Here is an 18448-nt window from a genome sequence, read left to right as displayed (position 1 = left end):
AGAAGACTCTTTAGAGAGATCCTGAGGGCAAAAGTTGTAGATGAAATACAAATGAATAGGTTCGGAACATCACAAGCCAGAAGAAATCTAAAACACAAATCAAGTGTTGCAGAAATCAAGATTAGTGAATTTATGTAAAAGTGACTGCTGCAGTCAAGAATTACCCCAGCCTAGGCCTGAGCTTATCTAACTTGCTTCTTTCTTTTCCTCATACTCTGTCATACAAGTCTCTTCTCTTATGTTACCTATAACCTCTTTAATCACCAAGCTGCAAAGCCTTTCTAGCTATGACTCAAAATCTGGAAGCCATAAAAAGATTAATGAATTCAAAGAAAAACACCTACATGCCAAGAAGGTCATGTTGAAAGACAAATGACAAAGTGGTAAAGTATTTTCAATTTACATCACAAAGAACAAATTTCCCTATTCTACAAACTCCTAGAAATAAGAAAAGGTAAACAACGAAATGTAGCAAAGGCTAGAAATGGTGCACAGAGTAAGAAATAAAAATGACTCAAACATATATAAAGGTGCTCAACCTCAATTATAAGAAAAATACAAATCAAAACTATGCTGAGGTACTGTTCTTATCCATCAGGTTAGAATGTCCAAACTCCCAACCTTCCATTTTTGTGTTGGCGATGCTGTGATGAAACAGGCATTCTTTTGTGTTACTGCTGGGCATGCAAATGGCACGACCTCTATGGGAAGCAATTTGACAGGATCTATTAAAGTTAAAATTACATATACACATATCCTTTGAAGAATCAATTTCATTTCTGAAAATTTAACATACAGATAAACCCCTCACGTGTGAAATGCATGCTATTCAATGCAGCATCATTTGTAGCAGGAAATAACCAAATGTCTAGGGTGCGGTGGCTCACGCCTGTAATCCTAGCACTTTGGGAGGCTGAGGAGGGTGGGGAGATCACGAGGTAAAGAGATTGAGACCATCCTGGTCAACATGGTGAAACCCTGTCTCTACTAAAAAAAAAAAAAAAAAAAAAAAAAAAAAATTAGCCAGGCATGGTGGCACTTGCCTGTAATCCCAGCTACTCAGGAGGCTGAGGGAGAATTGCCTGAACCCAGGAGGCAGAGGTTGCGGTGAACTGAGATCGCGCCATTACACCCCAGCCTGGGTAACAAGAGTAAAACTCTGTCTCAAAAAAAATAAAAATTAAAATTAAAAAAAAATGAGCTTGATAAATAAAGTGCTATTCTTCTATACAAGGCATATGACATGGCTGAAAACAAGGAAGAAACTCAATGTACTGGTATGAGATCTGTCATACTATCGAATGAAAAAGGCTAGGTGCAAAATAACATGAATAACATACTATCTTTTGCAAGAAAAAGGGAGACAATAAGAATATACATTTGTATTTGTGTATACACACACACACTTTGGGAGGATACATGAGAAATGAATTGTGATTACTGGGATTATCTGAATGGATATGGGAACTAGGTGAAGATCTTTCACTTTATGTGAGTGGTAGTCTGCCACACTCCTCTTTAGTAATAAAACCTTCCAAATTTTAGATGGACACATGGACGCCTAGCTAAAGGCCACATTTCCCAGATTCCCTTGCTACTATGTGTGCCTAGGAACCAAGAATTGGTCACATTCCACTGAGCCCAGGTCTTTCCCTCTTCCTACAGGCTGGAAAGTGACACTGTAATGGGGAGACAGCCTCCACTGTGTGGATGAGGACAACACTATAGAAAATGACCTAAGATTGAATGACTTGGGTCCAAGAATGACCAATGGAACAGAACCACCTACCCACAATGAACTACTACAGCTGCCATGCTAGAAAAGCTGTAATTCTGTCCTACTGTGTCACTGTATTGGGCGTCTCTTTGTTACAGCAATTTATACTCTAGTTAAAGCCAAAACTGATACCTAGAAATGAGTTATTACAGTATCAAAAACCATACAGAGGCACTGGCTTTGTAGTTGGAAGAGGAGAATGGTAAGAAAATAGATACTGCAGACTAGGAAGCTGGCAAGCCACTGGGTGCGGTGTGGCTCAGGCCTGTAATCCCAGCACTTTGGGAGACCAAGGCGGACAGATCATCTGAGGTCAGGAGTTAGAGACCAGCCTGGCCAACATGGCGAAACCCCAACTCTACTAAAAAAAAAAAAAAATTAGCTAGGCATGGTGGCATGTGCCTGTAATCCCAGCTACATAGGAGGCTGAGGCAGGAGAATCGCCTGAACCCAGGAGGCAGAGGTTGCAGTGAGCCGAGATCATGCCACTGCACTCCCGCACTCCCACCTGGGCAACAACAACAAGAAAAGCTGGAAACCTTTGTTACATTTGTAGCAAAACATCTGCTAAAACTTCAATAACTTGGGAGACAGACCCTGTGTCGCCTGAATTTGCAGCTTTAGGGAAAGCAGTTGGAAACAGAATGCTGGTGTGTGTTGATGGCCCCTTGTATGCTTTTAGTGAGCTACTACAAGAATAAGATAAAAACCACATTGTCAGGTTTTTCATAATCTTTCTTCTTAATTTTGGAGAAATATTTCAAGTAATAGTATATCTTACTGTGAAAAAATATTTACTTGAAGTTATAAGTAAAATTATGTTTAATATATTTCATTAACACAGCCTATTTGAAAAAATTAAACCTATAAAATATTAATCCTACTTTTGTAAAGGTATTTCTACTCTAGAATGACATTCACGGAATACTGTCAATGGATATCTGTGTTAATATTTGAGAGAATTTTTAAAAATCTTTTGTACTTTCACATAAATTTTAAATAAACACATAAATGTTTAAATAATAAACATGTTTTTTTCCACAAACAATAAAGTTTACACTTTCAAAGCTGAAGATCACAATTATGTTACATAAAAATGTTTGAATAGTGATAAATTTTAAAAGTATAGGCTATAAAAGAGTATATTTATTGTATGGTGCCAAATATATATTTTAAATAAATGTGCAAAAACAGAAAAGAAGTGGTAACATTTTATCAGTGCTTCAGGGATTAGGGATAAATTTTCCCCTCAAAATCTGAAATGTAATTAGGTTACTTGCACAATGAAAAAAATGTAAATAATCATTTTGCTGCTTCTGTTAAAAATTCTCTTCCTATGTCACGCACCTTGGCTCACACCTATAATCCCAGCTCTTTGGCAGGCTAAGATGGGAGGATCATTTGACTCCAGGAGTTCAAGACCAGCCTGGGCAATATGTTAAGAGCCTGTCTCTACAAAAAAAAACAAAAAAAAAAACCACCTTTTTAAGTTCTCTTTTGATTATCCCAATCATAATAAGAATCCCAATAGGATGGGCACAGTGGCTCATGCCTGTAATCCCAGCACTTTGGGAGGCCTAGGTGGTTGGATCACCTGAGGTCAGGAGTTTAAGACCAGCCTGGCCAACATTGTGAAACCCATTTCTACTAAAAATAAAAAAATTAGCTGGGCATGGTGTTGGGCACCTGTAATCCCAGCTACCTGGGAGGCTGAGGCATGAGAATCGCTTGAACCTGGGAGGTGGAGGTTACAGAGAGCCAAGATTGTGCCACTGCACTCCAGCCTGGGTGACAAAGGGAGACTCTGTCTCAAAAAAAAAAAAAAAAAAAAAGAATCCCAATAATAAAGGAGTAGACTTTTAAAAAGTTTAGGATTTCTTTGCCTACCTAGGGCAAGGAGATAACTATTGTGGTTTTGCATAAACAAACATCATGTACCTGTCAATAAATGATTTAATTTTAAGAAGTGATGGCAGTATTAAATCCAAACTGAAGGTATAATATAGCCCAGCTTTCATTATAGAGTGAAGAATCATCATGCAGGGCGTTGGCTCAAATGAAAGGATACCACCCGAGGCACAAAACCTCGCCATGGATGTTCTTGAAAGACATCTGCTGCTCTGGCACACAAGTGCTGTCTCCAAGGGCTAGTGCCATATGCACCAGCTGGTGGATCCTGCTGCCTCCCTGCACATGTACGGAAGCCACGTACCGAACCTGGTTCTCCAAGAAGTGCATGTAGCGGTAAAGCAGTGTGTAGGAGGGAGAGAGGATGCCCACAGACTTCATCCGCGCGCCACGTTCCAGCTCGCTCTCCACGGGCATGTTGGCAAAGCAGGCCAAGCCAAAGAAGGGCCCCTTTCGGAAATAGCTAGAAGAGACCAAATGTGTAGTGTGGCTCAATATCAGAGAGAAATTTTGAGATCCAATCCTAAACAAACCAATGAACTCTGTCCGGGCTGTACATGACAAAGCTCAGCCTCAAGGTGACAGGTAGGCCAACTCACTTGACCACCCCGGTGAAATGACCAAGGCCTGAAGAGATTATGGGACTTGCCAAGGGTCACTTGGCTGGAGCCGGGACTTGGTCCTGGCAAGATGGCTGCTTGGTTGCTCATGATCATGGACACATCTCTTCTCTCCTGCGCCACCACTAATGACTTGGATGGGAGAAGCAGAACCAACAATCCTCTTCAGGCTCCTCTGGAACTAGGACTCTCTTTCATAGCATAAAGCACAATGATTCTTCCCTTACTTCCTGAGGCTCTGATATTTTTAACTGAGCTGCCATTTTATTTCCCCCTCTTTCTCACACTTGTATCAGTCATGAATTCAGCCCCATGAGGAGATTAAAGCCACTTCATTACCCTTAAGTTCTTTCCATTGTTCCTTCTCACAAAACTCTCCAATACCCCACTGCACAGGAGTAAAAAAAATGGCCTTACTTAAAGCTGGAATTTCAAGGTTGAGCACATAGATGTCCTTGGTTAACTCACACAGGGCTGAAACTGCACACTTTCATTAAAACCAAACCTCAAGTGAGGTCCATAATTTCTGAGAAAGTGAGAGAACCTCTACGGGTAGGGATTCCTAAGATTTTTAGGTCATGAAGCCTGTTGAGAACATGATGAATGCTAGACATCTCGCTAGAAAAATGATGTAAACACAAAACTATCATGTATTTTCAAGGCATTTATACACGGCACATGAACACCTCCTAACAAGAGCCCCTCTGATTCGGGGAAAGTGCGGAGGTGGGGGAAATGGTACGAAGAAGACTCCAGTTCAGAAGTACTTACATGAAATCAGACTGGATTTTATGGGACCCACTAGCCATAGACTTGAACTCAACACCTTCAAGGTCAATATCTTGAGGTAAGCACCATTCTACCATGTTTCCTGCAGGAAAAGAAAGATACAAGTTAAAAGAAACAACATCATTCAAAGAAAATGGCTTAGACGCCAGAGGACCCAGAGATGGACACTAAAGGAATCTCCCATCTCTGCCCTCAAATGAACACTGTTCTCCTCTCTCATGAAGACACTGCCTTTCTATCATTCTGCTCAACCACTTCCAAATCTGCCTTTCATGGCCTCACTTCTCTGCATATTTTTTTAACCTTCTGCCCTCATTTCCTTATCTTACCTTCTCTCCTTAATCCCTTGAGATCTTGATTCTATCTATAGCCACTAATGACTGGGAAAAATCCCAAAACATTTTCAAAATTCTCATTTCCATTTACCTCTGGGTAGCATTTGCTAATCCCTCAAACATTTCTCCTCTTTTTCCTAGATTTCCGTGACAGAATACTATTTTGGTGCTTTTCCTACCTCTCTGATTAATGTAATTCTGTTTCCCTCCTTCTCTCTCTTAAGTCCTTCTTCAAGGTCCAATGATATTTTTGCTTCCAGAATTTGGGGACTCATTCACTCATCATTAATTATTCGGTTTCTCCTGAGCTAGATGCTGGAGATGCAAAGCTCCTGACCTCAGTGAGATTAGATTCCAGAGAGATGAGGAGAGCTAGAGGAGACCAGCAGTTACAGTTCAGAGGGATCAATGTTATGACAGAGGGTAAAGTGAGGTTTGTTTTTTTTTTTAGATGGAGTCTCACTTTGTCACCCAGGCTGGAGCACAGTGGCATGATTTTGGCATACTGGAACCTCCACCTCCAGGGTTCAAGTGATTCTCCTGCCTCACCCTCCCAAGCAGCTGGGACTCTAGGTGCCCACCACCACGCCCAGCTAATTTTGTATTTTTAGTAGAGACGGGGTTTCACCATGTTACTCAGGCTAGTCTCAAACTCCTGACCTCAGGTGATCCACCTGCCTCAGCCTCCCAAAGTGCTGGGATTACAGGCACGAGCCACAGGGCCTGGCCAAGGTGGGATTTTAAATGCACTGACAAGCATGCTTCAGGCTATGGGAATCAGGGAACTACACAAAAGCACTGTTATCCAGAGTCTTGAGAGAATACTACACAATACTCCCTGCTGTTCTCATGCATATTCAAAAGGATTTAAAGCAAAACACTAAGCTACCTGTGAGATTTCATTTCAGAACCAACTTCTTATTAACACTCCAAATCCTAATTTGCTAGGCACTAGGAAAACCATCAATAATCCCAGCCAACAGTGCTTTCAGATGATTGTTCAGAGCTTCAGGGAATATACAATCTAGTCTCAGGACACAGTACTGAGACTGGCCAATCCCACATTCGATAGCCCAAGACACTTTCAAATAGTTTATTTGCAAAAGAAGAATCATGATTCCGATCATTTAGCCAATTCACTGAAGTGAAAAGCATGAAAAAGGAATTAAGATTATCTCAACAGATGCAGAGAAGGCTGTTAACAAAATTCAACAGCACTTTATGCTAATAACTCTCAGTAAACTCAGTAAACTAGGTACACATGGAACATATCTCAAAATAATAAAAGCTATTTACGACAAACCCACAGCCAATATCATACTGAATGGGCAAAACTGGAAGCATCCCCTTTGAAATCTGGCACTAGACAAGGATGCCCTATCTCACCACTCCTATTCAACATAGCATTGGAAGTTCTAGCCAGAGCAATCAGGCAAGGAAAAGAAATAAAGGGTATTCAATTAGGAAAGGAGGAAGTCAAATTGTCTCTATTTGTAGATGACATGATCGTATATTTAGAAGAGCCCATTGTTTCAGTCCAAAATCTACTGAAACTGATAAGCAACTTCAGCAAAGTCTTGGGATACAAAAATCAATGTGCAGAAATCATGAGCATTCCTCTACACCAGTAACAGATGTAAAGAGAGCCAAATCAAGAACGAACTGCCATTCACAACTGCTACAAAGAGAATAAAATACCTAGGAATACAACTAACAAAGGATGTAAAGGAACTTTTCAAGGAGAACTACAAACCACTGCTCAATGAAATAAGAGAAGACATAAACAGACGGAAAAACATTCCATGCTCATGGTTAGGAAGAATCAATATTGTGAAAATGTCCATACTGCCCAAAGTAATTTATAGATTCAACACTAACCATCAAGCTACATATGACCCTCTTCAAAAAATTGGAAAAAACCACCTTAAACTTCATATGGAACCAAAAGAGAACCCACATAGCCAAGTCAATTCTAAGCAAAAAGAACAAAGCTGAAGGCATCAGGCTACCTAACTTCAAACTATACTACAAGACTACAGTAATCAAAACAGCATGGTACTGGTACCAAAACAGAGACATAGACCAATGGAATAGAACAGAGGCCTTGGAGACAACACCACACATCTACAACCATCTGATCTTTGACAAACGTGACAAAAACAAGCAATGGGGAATGAATTCCCTGTTTAATAAATGGTGTTGGGAAAACTGGCTAGCCATGTGCAGAAAGCAGAAACTGGACCCCTTCCTTACACCTTCCTAAAATTATCCATCTGGAGTTAATTTTAATGTAAAATTAACTCCAGATGGATTAAAGACTTAAACATAAGACCTAACACCATAAAAATCTTAGAAGAAAACCCAAGCAAAACCATTCAGGACACAGGCATAGGCAAGGACTTCATGACCAAAACACCAAAAGCAACAAAAGCCAAAATAGACAAATGGGATCTAATTAAACTCCAGAGCTTCTGCACAGCAAAAGAAACAATCATTAGAGTGAACCAGCAACCAACAGAATGGGAAAAATTTTTGCAATCTACCCTTCTGACAAAGGGCTAATATCCAAAATCTACAAAGAACTAAAACAGATTTACAAGAAAGAAAACAAACCCATACAAAAGTGAGTGAAGGACATAAACAGACAATTTGCAAAAGAAGACATACATGAGGCCAACAATCATATGAAAAAATGCTCATCATCACTGGTCATCAGAGAGATGCAAATCAAAACCACACTGAGATACCATCTCACGTCAGTTAGAATGGTGATCATTAAAAAATCTGGAGACAACAGATGCTGGAGAAGATGTGGAGAAATAGGAACACTTTTACACTGTTGGTGGGAGTGTAAATTCAACTATTTTGGCAATTCCTCAAGGACCTAGAAATAAAAATTCCATTTGACTCAGCAATCCCATTTCTGGGTATATATCCAAAGGATTATAAATCATTCTATTATAAAGACACACGCACACATATGTTCATTGAGGCACTGTCGACAATGGCAAAGAACTGGAACCAACCCAAATGCCCATCAATGATAGACTGGACAAAGAAAATGTGGCACATATACACCATGGAATAATATGTAGCCATAAAAAACGATGAGTTCATGTCCTTTGTAGGGACATGGATCTGGATACCATCATTCTGCAAACTAACACAAGAATAGAAAATCAAACACTGCATGTTCTCACTCATAGGCAGGTGTTGAACAATGAGAACACATGGACACAGGGAGGAGAGCATCACACACTGGGGTCTGTTGCGGGGGGACTAGCAGCGGGACAGCAGGGTAGGGGAGGGTAGGAAGTTGGGAAGGAATAACATGGGGAGCAATGCCAGATATATGTGATATAATCACATTGCCATGTATGTACCTATGCAACAATCCTGCATGTTCTGCACACGTACACCAGAACCTAAAGTGCAATAAAATATACATTGGGAAAAAAAAAGAAATTAAAAAAAAAAAGAGTTCATAAAACAGAAAGGGTAGAATGATGTTACGTTTGTCAGGGTCAAAGATAAGAAAAAGCAATCAGAAACTAAGAGAGGTGACCTTGGGGAAGAGATGAGCTTTTTAAGCACCAGGTTCCCCCACACTTTCCTATATTTCCCATCTGCCATCCATGTCTATTACCTCTACAGTCCAGTGGTTTTGTTTCCTGTGAAATGCATCAGGACAACTAGGGAGCTTTAAAAGGTGCCAGGGGCTACCCTAAGTCTACACAAACACCATCTTCCCTGTCCTGCCACAAGGTGATTATGCTGATGCATGACAGAGATAAGAGCCCCTGCTTGGGCCTCTGTGTACAGGCTCCTAACCCTTTACAGTGGCAGTATATGGTAGGCAGAGGAAAGGGACAGTCTGGGACAGAGCTACAATAACCCTTGATAGGCTCTGTCCTCCTCATACTCAACTAACCTGCTTCTTCTAATACTTACTGCCTTGCTTACCCACACGCCACGTTACTGGGTTCAGTTAGCTCAAACTTAGCTCCTTTCCTCCAGCCCAGCCTGCCCATGACTACTCAGTGTCTTAAAACTTTATTTACCTAAGTGTTGTACTGAAGTATAGCACAAGTACAGAAAAGTGCACAAAGATGTTTACTGCAGCACTATTCACAATAGCAAAGATACGGAATCATCCCAAATGCCTATCAATGGTAGACTGGATAAAGCAAATGTGGTACACATACACCGTGGAATACTATGCAGCCATTAAAAGGAACAAGATCATGTCCTTTGCAGGGACACGGATGAAGCTGGAAGCCATTATCCTCAGTAAACTAACATGGGAACAGAAAATCAAATACTGCATGTTCTCACTCATAAGTGGGAGCCAAACAATGAGGACACATGGACACAGGGCAGGGAAAAACACACACTAGGGCCTTTTGAGAGATAGCGGGGAGGGAGAGCATCAGAATAAATAGCTAAAGCATGCAGGGCTTCATACCTAGGTGATGGGTTCACAGGTGCAGCAGACCACCATAGTGCATGTTTACCTATGTAACAAACCTGCACATCCTGCACATGTATCCTGGAACTTAAAATTTAAAAAAAAAATGCACAAAGTATAACTCAATGAATTTTCCCAAAGTCAACACATTTGTATAACCAGCACCCAGATCAAGAAGCTGGAAGAACATTATTTGTACATCAGAAACATCCCTCATAGTGCCTCCAAGTCATTAACCCTGTCTCATGACTTCTGAAACCACGAATTAGCTTAGCCTCTTCTGAGTTTCTACAAATGTAATTAGAGCTTGTATTATCTTATGTCTTTTATGTCATCCATGCTACTGTGTGTAGCAATAGCTTGTTCATCTATTACTTTATCATATGCATGTAGCAGTTTACCTGCTTAACTGATATTGTACATTTAAGTTACTTACAATTTGAAGTTATAGCAACTAGCACTGCTGTAAACAATCCTATATTTGCCATCTGCTGAAATAGCATACAGTGGCTTTGTAACGCACTGACCTGGGCGGGCTGAACTATCCTCCTCAGAATTCCCTTCCTTGTATGTTTCCAGCTGAGATTTAGAAGTGAATCAGCAGCCATGTTATGTTTGCATCTGGTGCAGAAGTTCCACTGCATAGTTGCTTCTCTGCAAGCTTACCACAGTGGTGAGGGGCAGCAGCCAGTCCTGGTGACGCTGGAGCCACCATCCCTTGATCCTTTTCTGACTCCTAAGCCAGGTGTGTGTTTAGTTCCATAATCAAGGGCCTCAGCTTCTTTTTAGGACACCCACATACTCAAAGCTGGAGACAGTAACTGCCTGAGCCAAGTTCCCATCTAACCTCATAAGTGTCAGCTTCTTATTCTTCCTCTTCCACCTCTTCCTCTTCACAAATTTACTCTCCTCCTTCAAAACCGTCTGCCCAGAAGACTTCAAGCTCCAACATCACACAAAGACAACAGCCTTATATAGATGGTCTAACAGCTCCCACAGTTGCATAAAATCAAATCCCTGCAACAAATTCCTTTATATATCTCCTAGTTTTTCTGTTTCTCTGATTGAACTCTAACATAGTATGCACATTTCTACTGGCTACATTCCTAGGAATAGAATTGCTTTAAAAATGTTTGCATCACTGCAAACTAAGGAACTTTAATTATTCCCAAAGTAGTATTTCCCAAGCTCATGCTAATAGGGATTCTGCAAACAAGAAAACAAAATTTTGTGAAGTGTGTGTTTTTTTGGCCAGATTATCTTAGCTTAAACAAAGCTAGACACATTCCTTCACTGCAGAACTTCTCAGAGCCTTTAATATGCCACTCCGCATTGTGAGTCTCCATGAGATCAATTCAGTGCTTAATGTTTCCCCAAGTTATCTTTTTTTAAAGGAGTATCTTAAATCTTTTTTAAAGGAGCATCTTAAGAGACTAATTTTATAGGAGATAAATATAAAGAAGATATAGATCTTTTCTTTTTTAAAAAGAAATAGAGATATCAGGTATGCAAGCTGTCCTTCAGAATCCACTCTTCCCTCCTTATATGAACCGGAACCTGCTAGGTTTAGTTTGGTGCATGGCCTTCCAAATGAAGCCTCTTCTCAGTATCTTCATGAGTAAATTCTGGTCAGTGTCATGTGGACAGAAGTGAAGTACACTGCTTCCAGAATGTGCCTGAAAGGCAAGGAGCACTCTACCCTTTCTCCACCCTGCAGCCTGGAATGTGGATGTGGTGACGTATCACAGAGGGGATGCTGGAGCCATAGGCCGACCTGGGCCTAGGTCCCTGGACGACCCTGGAGATCTGAGCCAGTGTTCTAGCTCTAGGCTGCTATCACCTGACTGGCACATGAAAAAGAAATAAAATCCTATCTTGATTACACCACTGTTGATTTGGCTCTCTGGTGTTCATGTCCAACGCACGTCCTACTTAGTACAGCTGACCTAGATGATAAAGTCCCTGTTCCTTAGCCTGGCTCTCAAACCCTCTTCCTTGCTCCTCTGTGCCTGGCAAATCCTAACTGCACAGAAATGGAAAGAAATGGAGAGAGTGAATGACATACTGTTAGTTACATCCTTCACTTCTAGGTAGGCAGGAGCCAATCTGGAAAGGTTCATCAGAGGCTGGCAAATCAGGAACAGGGCACAGGCTCCAGAACACCACTCTGGGGAGAGGCATCTTTATTCCATGGGAAGCACATTCCTGCTGACACTCTCCTTGAATGAAAGGAAAGTAAGTATAGCTACTATGGCCCTTATCTCTATCTATCATAATCATGTCTTCGATGTCTGTCTCCCCAGGAGTCTGTGAACTTTTACAAGGTGGGAATTTTCCTTGTCTTCACATCTCAACATAATATCAAGCCTTATACAGGACAGAATGGGTATTTTTAAAAAACCAGATTAAGGAAATGCATGTGTTAAAAAAAAAACTGATAAATTAGGGTTAATTACCTTAGAAATAGTAATAACTATGTAGGAAAATGTTCTTATTCTTAGAAGGTTTATCCTCAAACATTTAGGAATGGCATATTATCGTATCTATGACTTACTTTCAAATGGTTTAGGAAAAAAAGACGTATCCATATCTGTATATAGTCAGTTCTACTTTTACCACTTACTGGATTTGTGTCAATGCAACAGATGTACTTGAGAGCAATTTGGGCACAAGGAATTTCACATTCACATTCTATGCAATAGACTCAATGCAATCCCAATCAAAATCCCAGCAAATTATTTTGTGGATATTGACAAGTTAATTCCAAAGCTTACATGGAAAGGTAAAAGACCTAAAATAGCCAACATAATATTGAAGAACAATAAAATTAGAAGACAAACAGTGCACCCAAGACTTACTATAATCAACAGAGTACATATTGGTGAAATATCAGACAAATAGATTAATGGAACAGAAGAGAGAGCCTTGAAACAGATCCACAGAAATTAATCAAGTAATCTTTACCAAAGGAACAAAGGCAATGGAGAAAAGATAGCCTTTACAATAAATGGTGCTGAAACAAGTGGACATCTACATGGAAAAGAATGAAAGTAGACACCTACTATACCCCTTTCACAGAAATGTATTCAATATGGATAGTAGCTAGCCTAAGTAACATAGCGAGACTTTGTTTCTACAAAAAATAAAAAAAATTAGCCAGGCATGGTGGTGGTGTGTGCCTGTAGTCCTAGCCAGGCATGGTGGTGGTGTGTGCCTGTAGTCCTAGCCAGGCATGGTGGTGGTGTGTGCCTGTAGTCCTAGCCAGGCATGGTGGTGGTGTGTGCCTGTAGTCCTAGCTACTTGGGAGGCTGGGGCAGGAGGATCACTTGAGCCCAAGAGTTCAAAGCTGCAAGGGGCTATGCCCACTCCACTGCATACCAACCTGGATAACAGAGGGAGACCCTGTCTCTAAAATAACAGTAATTTTTAAAAATATGGATAGTAAACCAAAATGTAAAATGCAGAATTATAAAACTTCTAAAAGATAAAACAGGAGAAAAATTTGTGAATAAAGTAAATGGGGCAAAATGTCAGTAAATGGGGTCTCTAAGTGAAAGATAGACAGGTTTTCACTGTACTATTATAACTTTTCACATTTCAACATGAGAACTGGGTAAAGTAACTGAAATAATAGCAATGTGAAAACACATAAGGCAAGCATAAGAAACTTTGCAAATGCCAAAAATAACTGAGGCAATGTACCGCAGATAATAGGGAATGAAGAGCTATCAGGGCTTGAGGCTATCCTACATTACAAATGAAAACCAGCCTACATATGGAACTTGTAGAGGCTTAATGGAAAGTAATTTTGCATAACTAGTAATCCTTATGGGATGCCATTTAATACAAGAAAAAAAAAAAAACCTCATCCCGAATGCTACTTATCCCAGGCTCAGTCTTCACACTCCAAGCTTTTAGGTTTTCCGAATATCCTCACTGTATTAAGAACTCAGCTAGGGAGCTGAGAAGATTCAATAAAAAGGGTCATTTCGTGGCTAGTCCAACAGAGAGGAGTCGCCCCTGACAAGTGCCTTTTTCTCCCCTAACTTTCTCTCCTTCCATCTCTGTGTCCTTTCTCATCTTGGGCCATGCCTTGGGCCTATTACAAGTACTTATAGGCACTTCCTAGCTTCTACTGCAAAGACAGCTTCTGAGGAGGGATTCACACCACTACAGGAGGAACAAATGTGGTAATCTGCATTGTGTACATTCAGCCGGTCATTCAACAAATATTGGTGGAACATAACATGGCAGTACAGTCGCCTGCCAGGTGCTGAGCTCATGCAAAGGCAAATACGTCTGCATTTAAAGGAACTTGGACTAACAGACTATGAAGCTGGCAGCTTGGTCACCCAGGGAAGGCCAGACACCAGTGCTGCTGAGGAGGTACAGATAGTCTGAACCCTGCCACTCCACAGCTCTGAAGGTCAGCCTGACAGCTCTGTGCACCAGGGCCTCCCACAGCTGGGGTTTTATAAGCCCAGGGGGTAGGCCAGATACAGGCTGTCCTATCTATGTTGACTACTGCCTCTGTCTTCCAAAACTAGTTCTGTTTAAATGAGAAATGACCAAACCCCCAGATGTCTTAAAATTCATCACTATTTCCTAGGGAAAATGGACATTAACTGCTATGACTGCTGCTGGCTAGAAAGTTCACCTCCAAATATTTAAAATAGAGAAAGCAATGATATTGAACCAAAACAATTTCTTTTTAATAGGAAATATGTGAATTTTTTCTTCCTCCTGTTAGGTGACTCTGCAGCAAGCACTTCTTCTTGAGCTCTTCATTTCCTAAGCAGAGACTGCCTCAGCTGGAGATCCTCTTCCAGCTCCTCTGACCTCAGGAGTGGAATTCTGCCCCAGCACGTGCCTGGGGTTTTACTCTTTCCACGAGCATCTTCCCATCCGTATATACGTATGCCCTGATTCGAATCAGGAAGTCAAATCAAATCCTGTTTCAGGAATAAATGCACAAATCCAAGAGTATTCTAGGTCCCAACAACACATTCCCTTTATGTAACCACCTGAAGGGGCCACCAGATCCCACAGATGGAAAACTCCTCCAAAGAGTATTTGGTTCAGACCCCAACACCAGAAAAGTAAATAACCCATGTGAGCTGACTTGGGGTCTTACACGGTTTGAAACAGGCTTAAAACCACCTAGGTTGAGAGCACATCCAAAGCAAAGAGAAAAGCATCAGGATAAAGGATCCTGAGTCAAGAAGAAGCTAATCCTGGTTATTTAAAGTCAGCTACCTGCCAATTCATGACTGAATTCCCACGCATTCACTTTACAAAGACCTTCCATTTCACAGATCCCATATCACTCACCACTGGATGGCGGTGTGGTACGGGTAAGAAGTGCAGGCACCGGCACAGGTAGACTTGGGTTCTGGCCCTAATGTCTAACAACTTAATGGCTCTCTGCACCTGTTTTTCTCACGATTATGGTGAAGCCTGTTGGGAGGATCAGAGGCAGCTGGTTGAAACACGTGGCCCAGTCCTTAGCACATAGCTGGCACTCAGGAGGTGGTGGGTATTACAGTTACCATTCTTATATTCCCCTCCTCAATTTTAGAGAAACTGACTTTATAGCAGATGGCCACAAACTGACTTCTCCCTGAAAATCACAAGGAGGTGAGTAACCAACAGCCTGGCAAACATTCTTCCAGGGTGGGATTAAAGCAAATTAATCACAATTGTATTCCATCGGCATCTGGTGGAAATACAGGGGAAGGATGGTGACGTGAAAGAGTTTCTCCTCCTGTGAGACTTCCTTGCTGGATATCAGAATTGGCTTTGTCTTTGCATGCATTTGAGCTGTCCATTCTTAGGATTGCTCCTCGCATCTTAAAATTGTCCTCCAAATTTTCCATTTACATTCTACTTCGTCACTTTCCCACCCATTGCTGGAGCCATTTATTATTTGCCACGAGTCAGATGACCTGGGCAGTGCTCCAAGTTGTGCCTCAGACGCCAGACCTAGCCCTAATCTAACTGGGCATCCATCATCTCTATTGTTTAAAAAAAATGCTTATATTTCATGTACCAAACAGGGAATCTACAGAGATTAAAATTAGTGTGATTTTTAAATACACCCATTTGACATAAACATAGAAGCACTTAGATACACTAAATGAAATAGGTTTTTAGATGTAATTTTAGCACTGGCTAGAGGAGGAGGGAAGCACAGGTAGAAATTCATTCCCAAGAAGAAAAGGAGAAACATCTTGAAAACCTCAGCAGGTGATCTGCCTCTCACCCCACCCCTCTTCTTGCAAGCTGCCCCAGTACAAACAGAGCACAGGAATTTCTCCCAGACAGAAATTTATCCACAATAAAACTCTAAATGCAGCAGTGTAAAGTGAGTATCATAAAGAAACAGTCAATGAGGCAGATGTACAGATGTCCAGACATTGTATGTCCAAAGCTTCATCGGCCTCCATCCTGCCTATACACAAGTCCTCAGTCACACAGTGATATCACTCTTGCCACCATCGGGGGGAGGGGTGTTCCCCAAGTGTGACAATATCCTTTCCTTTAAGCAGACTAGGAAAACCGTATCAGAAACCCAAATAACAAAAGTGAAATTAAAGTCAAAGCTCTAAATCATGAGGATGAACAAAATGAAACTGCCAACATCTTCCACCCAGCTTGCAGAGTAGCATCTGGCGCTGGTTTCAATAGCAGCTTTGTGGCCCAGATGATCAGCACCACCATCCTAGGGCTCCCTGCTCCAGATAAAGACTGAGTGTATCCTCACTTTACAAGCCTCACTTTGAACCTGAAGCCTCACTTTGAACTTGAAGACCCTAGTTCTTAAGTCATTTGTACTCAGCAACCATAATTTTCAATTCATGAGTCTGATGGAAATAAGCTTTAAGACTCTTTCTCTGATTCTTCCCACAGATGCCCAACCCAGCTTTCCAAAACTTGTATCTAAAGGTGCAAAAGGATTACTCTCGTATTCCCACACCTTAGTCAGAGAATCACTGCATACATGCTTACTCACATACATACATATACACACACACCCCTTCTAACAAGAATCCACTCCTCTCCTTTTCCCTCTTACATGCTACCCTCTTACATGTACCACAGCTGTGAACTCTCTCCTCCCTCAATGACGCTCTCCCTCTCTCATGCACACACTGATTAGGACACCTGCCGACAGTTACCCACATGATGTGGGAAAATGCACAAAATGCCATGGCCTGGGCGGTAAGTGATGGGGAGTTGGTGCGGGGGTTGGGGTTGGCCTGGGGTGGGGAGGAAGTATCTTCTAGGAGTGGAAACTGAGGACAGGTGGGAAAGACATGGGGAAGCCGCTAAGCAGGCAGGCCAGCGAGAGAAACTAAACTGCAGAAAAATCACACCTAGGTAAGAACTTCTACAGTATGCTCTAATTTTGGTAACGAAGTCAATATTCACTTTACTGCTTTTGGCAACACAGGCAAAGGAGGGGCACAAGTCTGGATGGGCCAATATTAAATAGAAACAAACAGATCTGCCTCAGCAGTAGAGAGGGGAAGGTGCTGGACCAGTGACGCCTCCAGCTCACTGTGCCACTGTGGGCCTCACTCCACGGGAACACAAGGGGTACGTACATCAGGCATTCTGAGGGCCCTGTCCTGGTGCTAACCCTTGAGGCCCTGGGAAACTCAGTAGCATTCATTAACTACATATCCTACTTTTAAGATATATACAAAAAAAATTATATGCTACAAGGTCTATCAGAGAATTTTAACAGGATGCAAAGTGCCATTTAGGACTAGGATAGATGACAAAAGAGACAAACACATTTACAGGCAGGAAAGGACTGCTTTCCCACCACAAAAATAAAAAAAGTTACAAGTGCTCCCTCTCACACTGCTGGCACTCCTGCGCTCTCTCTTCCTCCCTCCCTCCTCCTACATCCCTGGATAAGGATCAGATGCCAGAAAGCAGGGGTTCAGGCAGCATAGTATATTAGAAAGATGAATACTTAAAAAAAAAAGAGAAAAGAGGCTGGGTGCGGTGGCTCACGCCTGTAATACCAGCACTTTGGGAGGCCAAGGCTGGTAGATCACGAGATCAGGAGTTCAAGACCGGTTTGGCCAAGATGGTGAAACTCCGTCACAAAAAAAAAAAGAAAAAAGATACAAAAAAATTAGCCGGGCGTGATAGTGGGCTCCTGTAATCCCGGCTACTCGGGAGCCTGAGACAGAGAATTGATTGAACCTGGGAGGTGGAGGTTGCAATGAGCCGAGATCACCCCACTGCACTCCAGCCTGGGCGAGACTCCATCTAAAAAAAAAAAAAAAAAAAGAGAAAATAATGCATTACATGTAGAAAATATTAGCACTATTTCATGAACTGTTTCAGTTACGTAAGTACTGCATGTATGTGAGCGTTGTGGTTGGAATATAAAATTAACTTCATATGATAGGTCAAAAAAAGTTTGAAAGCCATGGAAATGGGGCAAAGGAACAAGCAGAAGTCAGAAAGGCCTGACTTCTCCCCACAAACCTTGTTCCTACAAAAGAGCTCCACAGTGAGTCCCACATTCTTC

The 18448-nt window shown here is 41.5% G+C and overlaps 1 protein-coding gene across 5 annotated transcripts in view; it reads right to left on the bottom strand.

The window, feature by feature from the left end:
* The window catches only part of DENND11 (DENN domain containing 11), a 42130-nt gene that overhangs the window by 22021 nt on the left and 1661 nt on the right, over nt 1-18448 (bottom strand). For 3 of the 5 annotated variants that reach the window (XM_078343610.1, XM_035254563.3, XM_035254566.3), the window contains exons 2-3: nt 5077-5176; nt 3990-4148 (exon numbers count right to left, since the gene is read on the bottom strand). In XM_078343610.1, coding sequence (XP_078199736.1) covers nt 3990-4148; nt 5077-5171 — 254 coding nt within the window. In that variant the 5' untranslated portion in view covers nt 5172-5176. Of the gene's footprint in view, nt 1-3989; nt 4149-5076; nt 5177-11962; nt 12117-18117; nt 18184-18448 lie in introns of all 5 variants that reach the window. The other 2 variants (XM_035254561.3, XM_035254564.3) reach the window with 2 other exon arrangements.

The sequence above is a fragment of the Callithrix jacchus genome, chromosome 11 (assembly GCF_049354715.1).
Source record: "Callithrix jacchus isolate 240 chromosome 11, calJac240_pri, whole genome shotgun sequence".
Classification (NCBI taxonomy): Eukaryota; Metazoa; Chordata; class Mammalia; order Primates; family Cebidae; genus Callithrix; species Callithrix jacchus.
The sequence above is the reverse complement of the archived record's forward strand: the minus strand, read 5'-3'. Positions and strand labels throughout refer to the sequence as shown.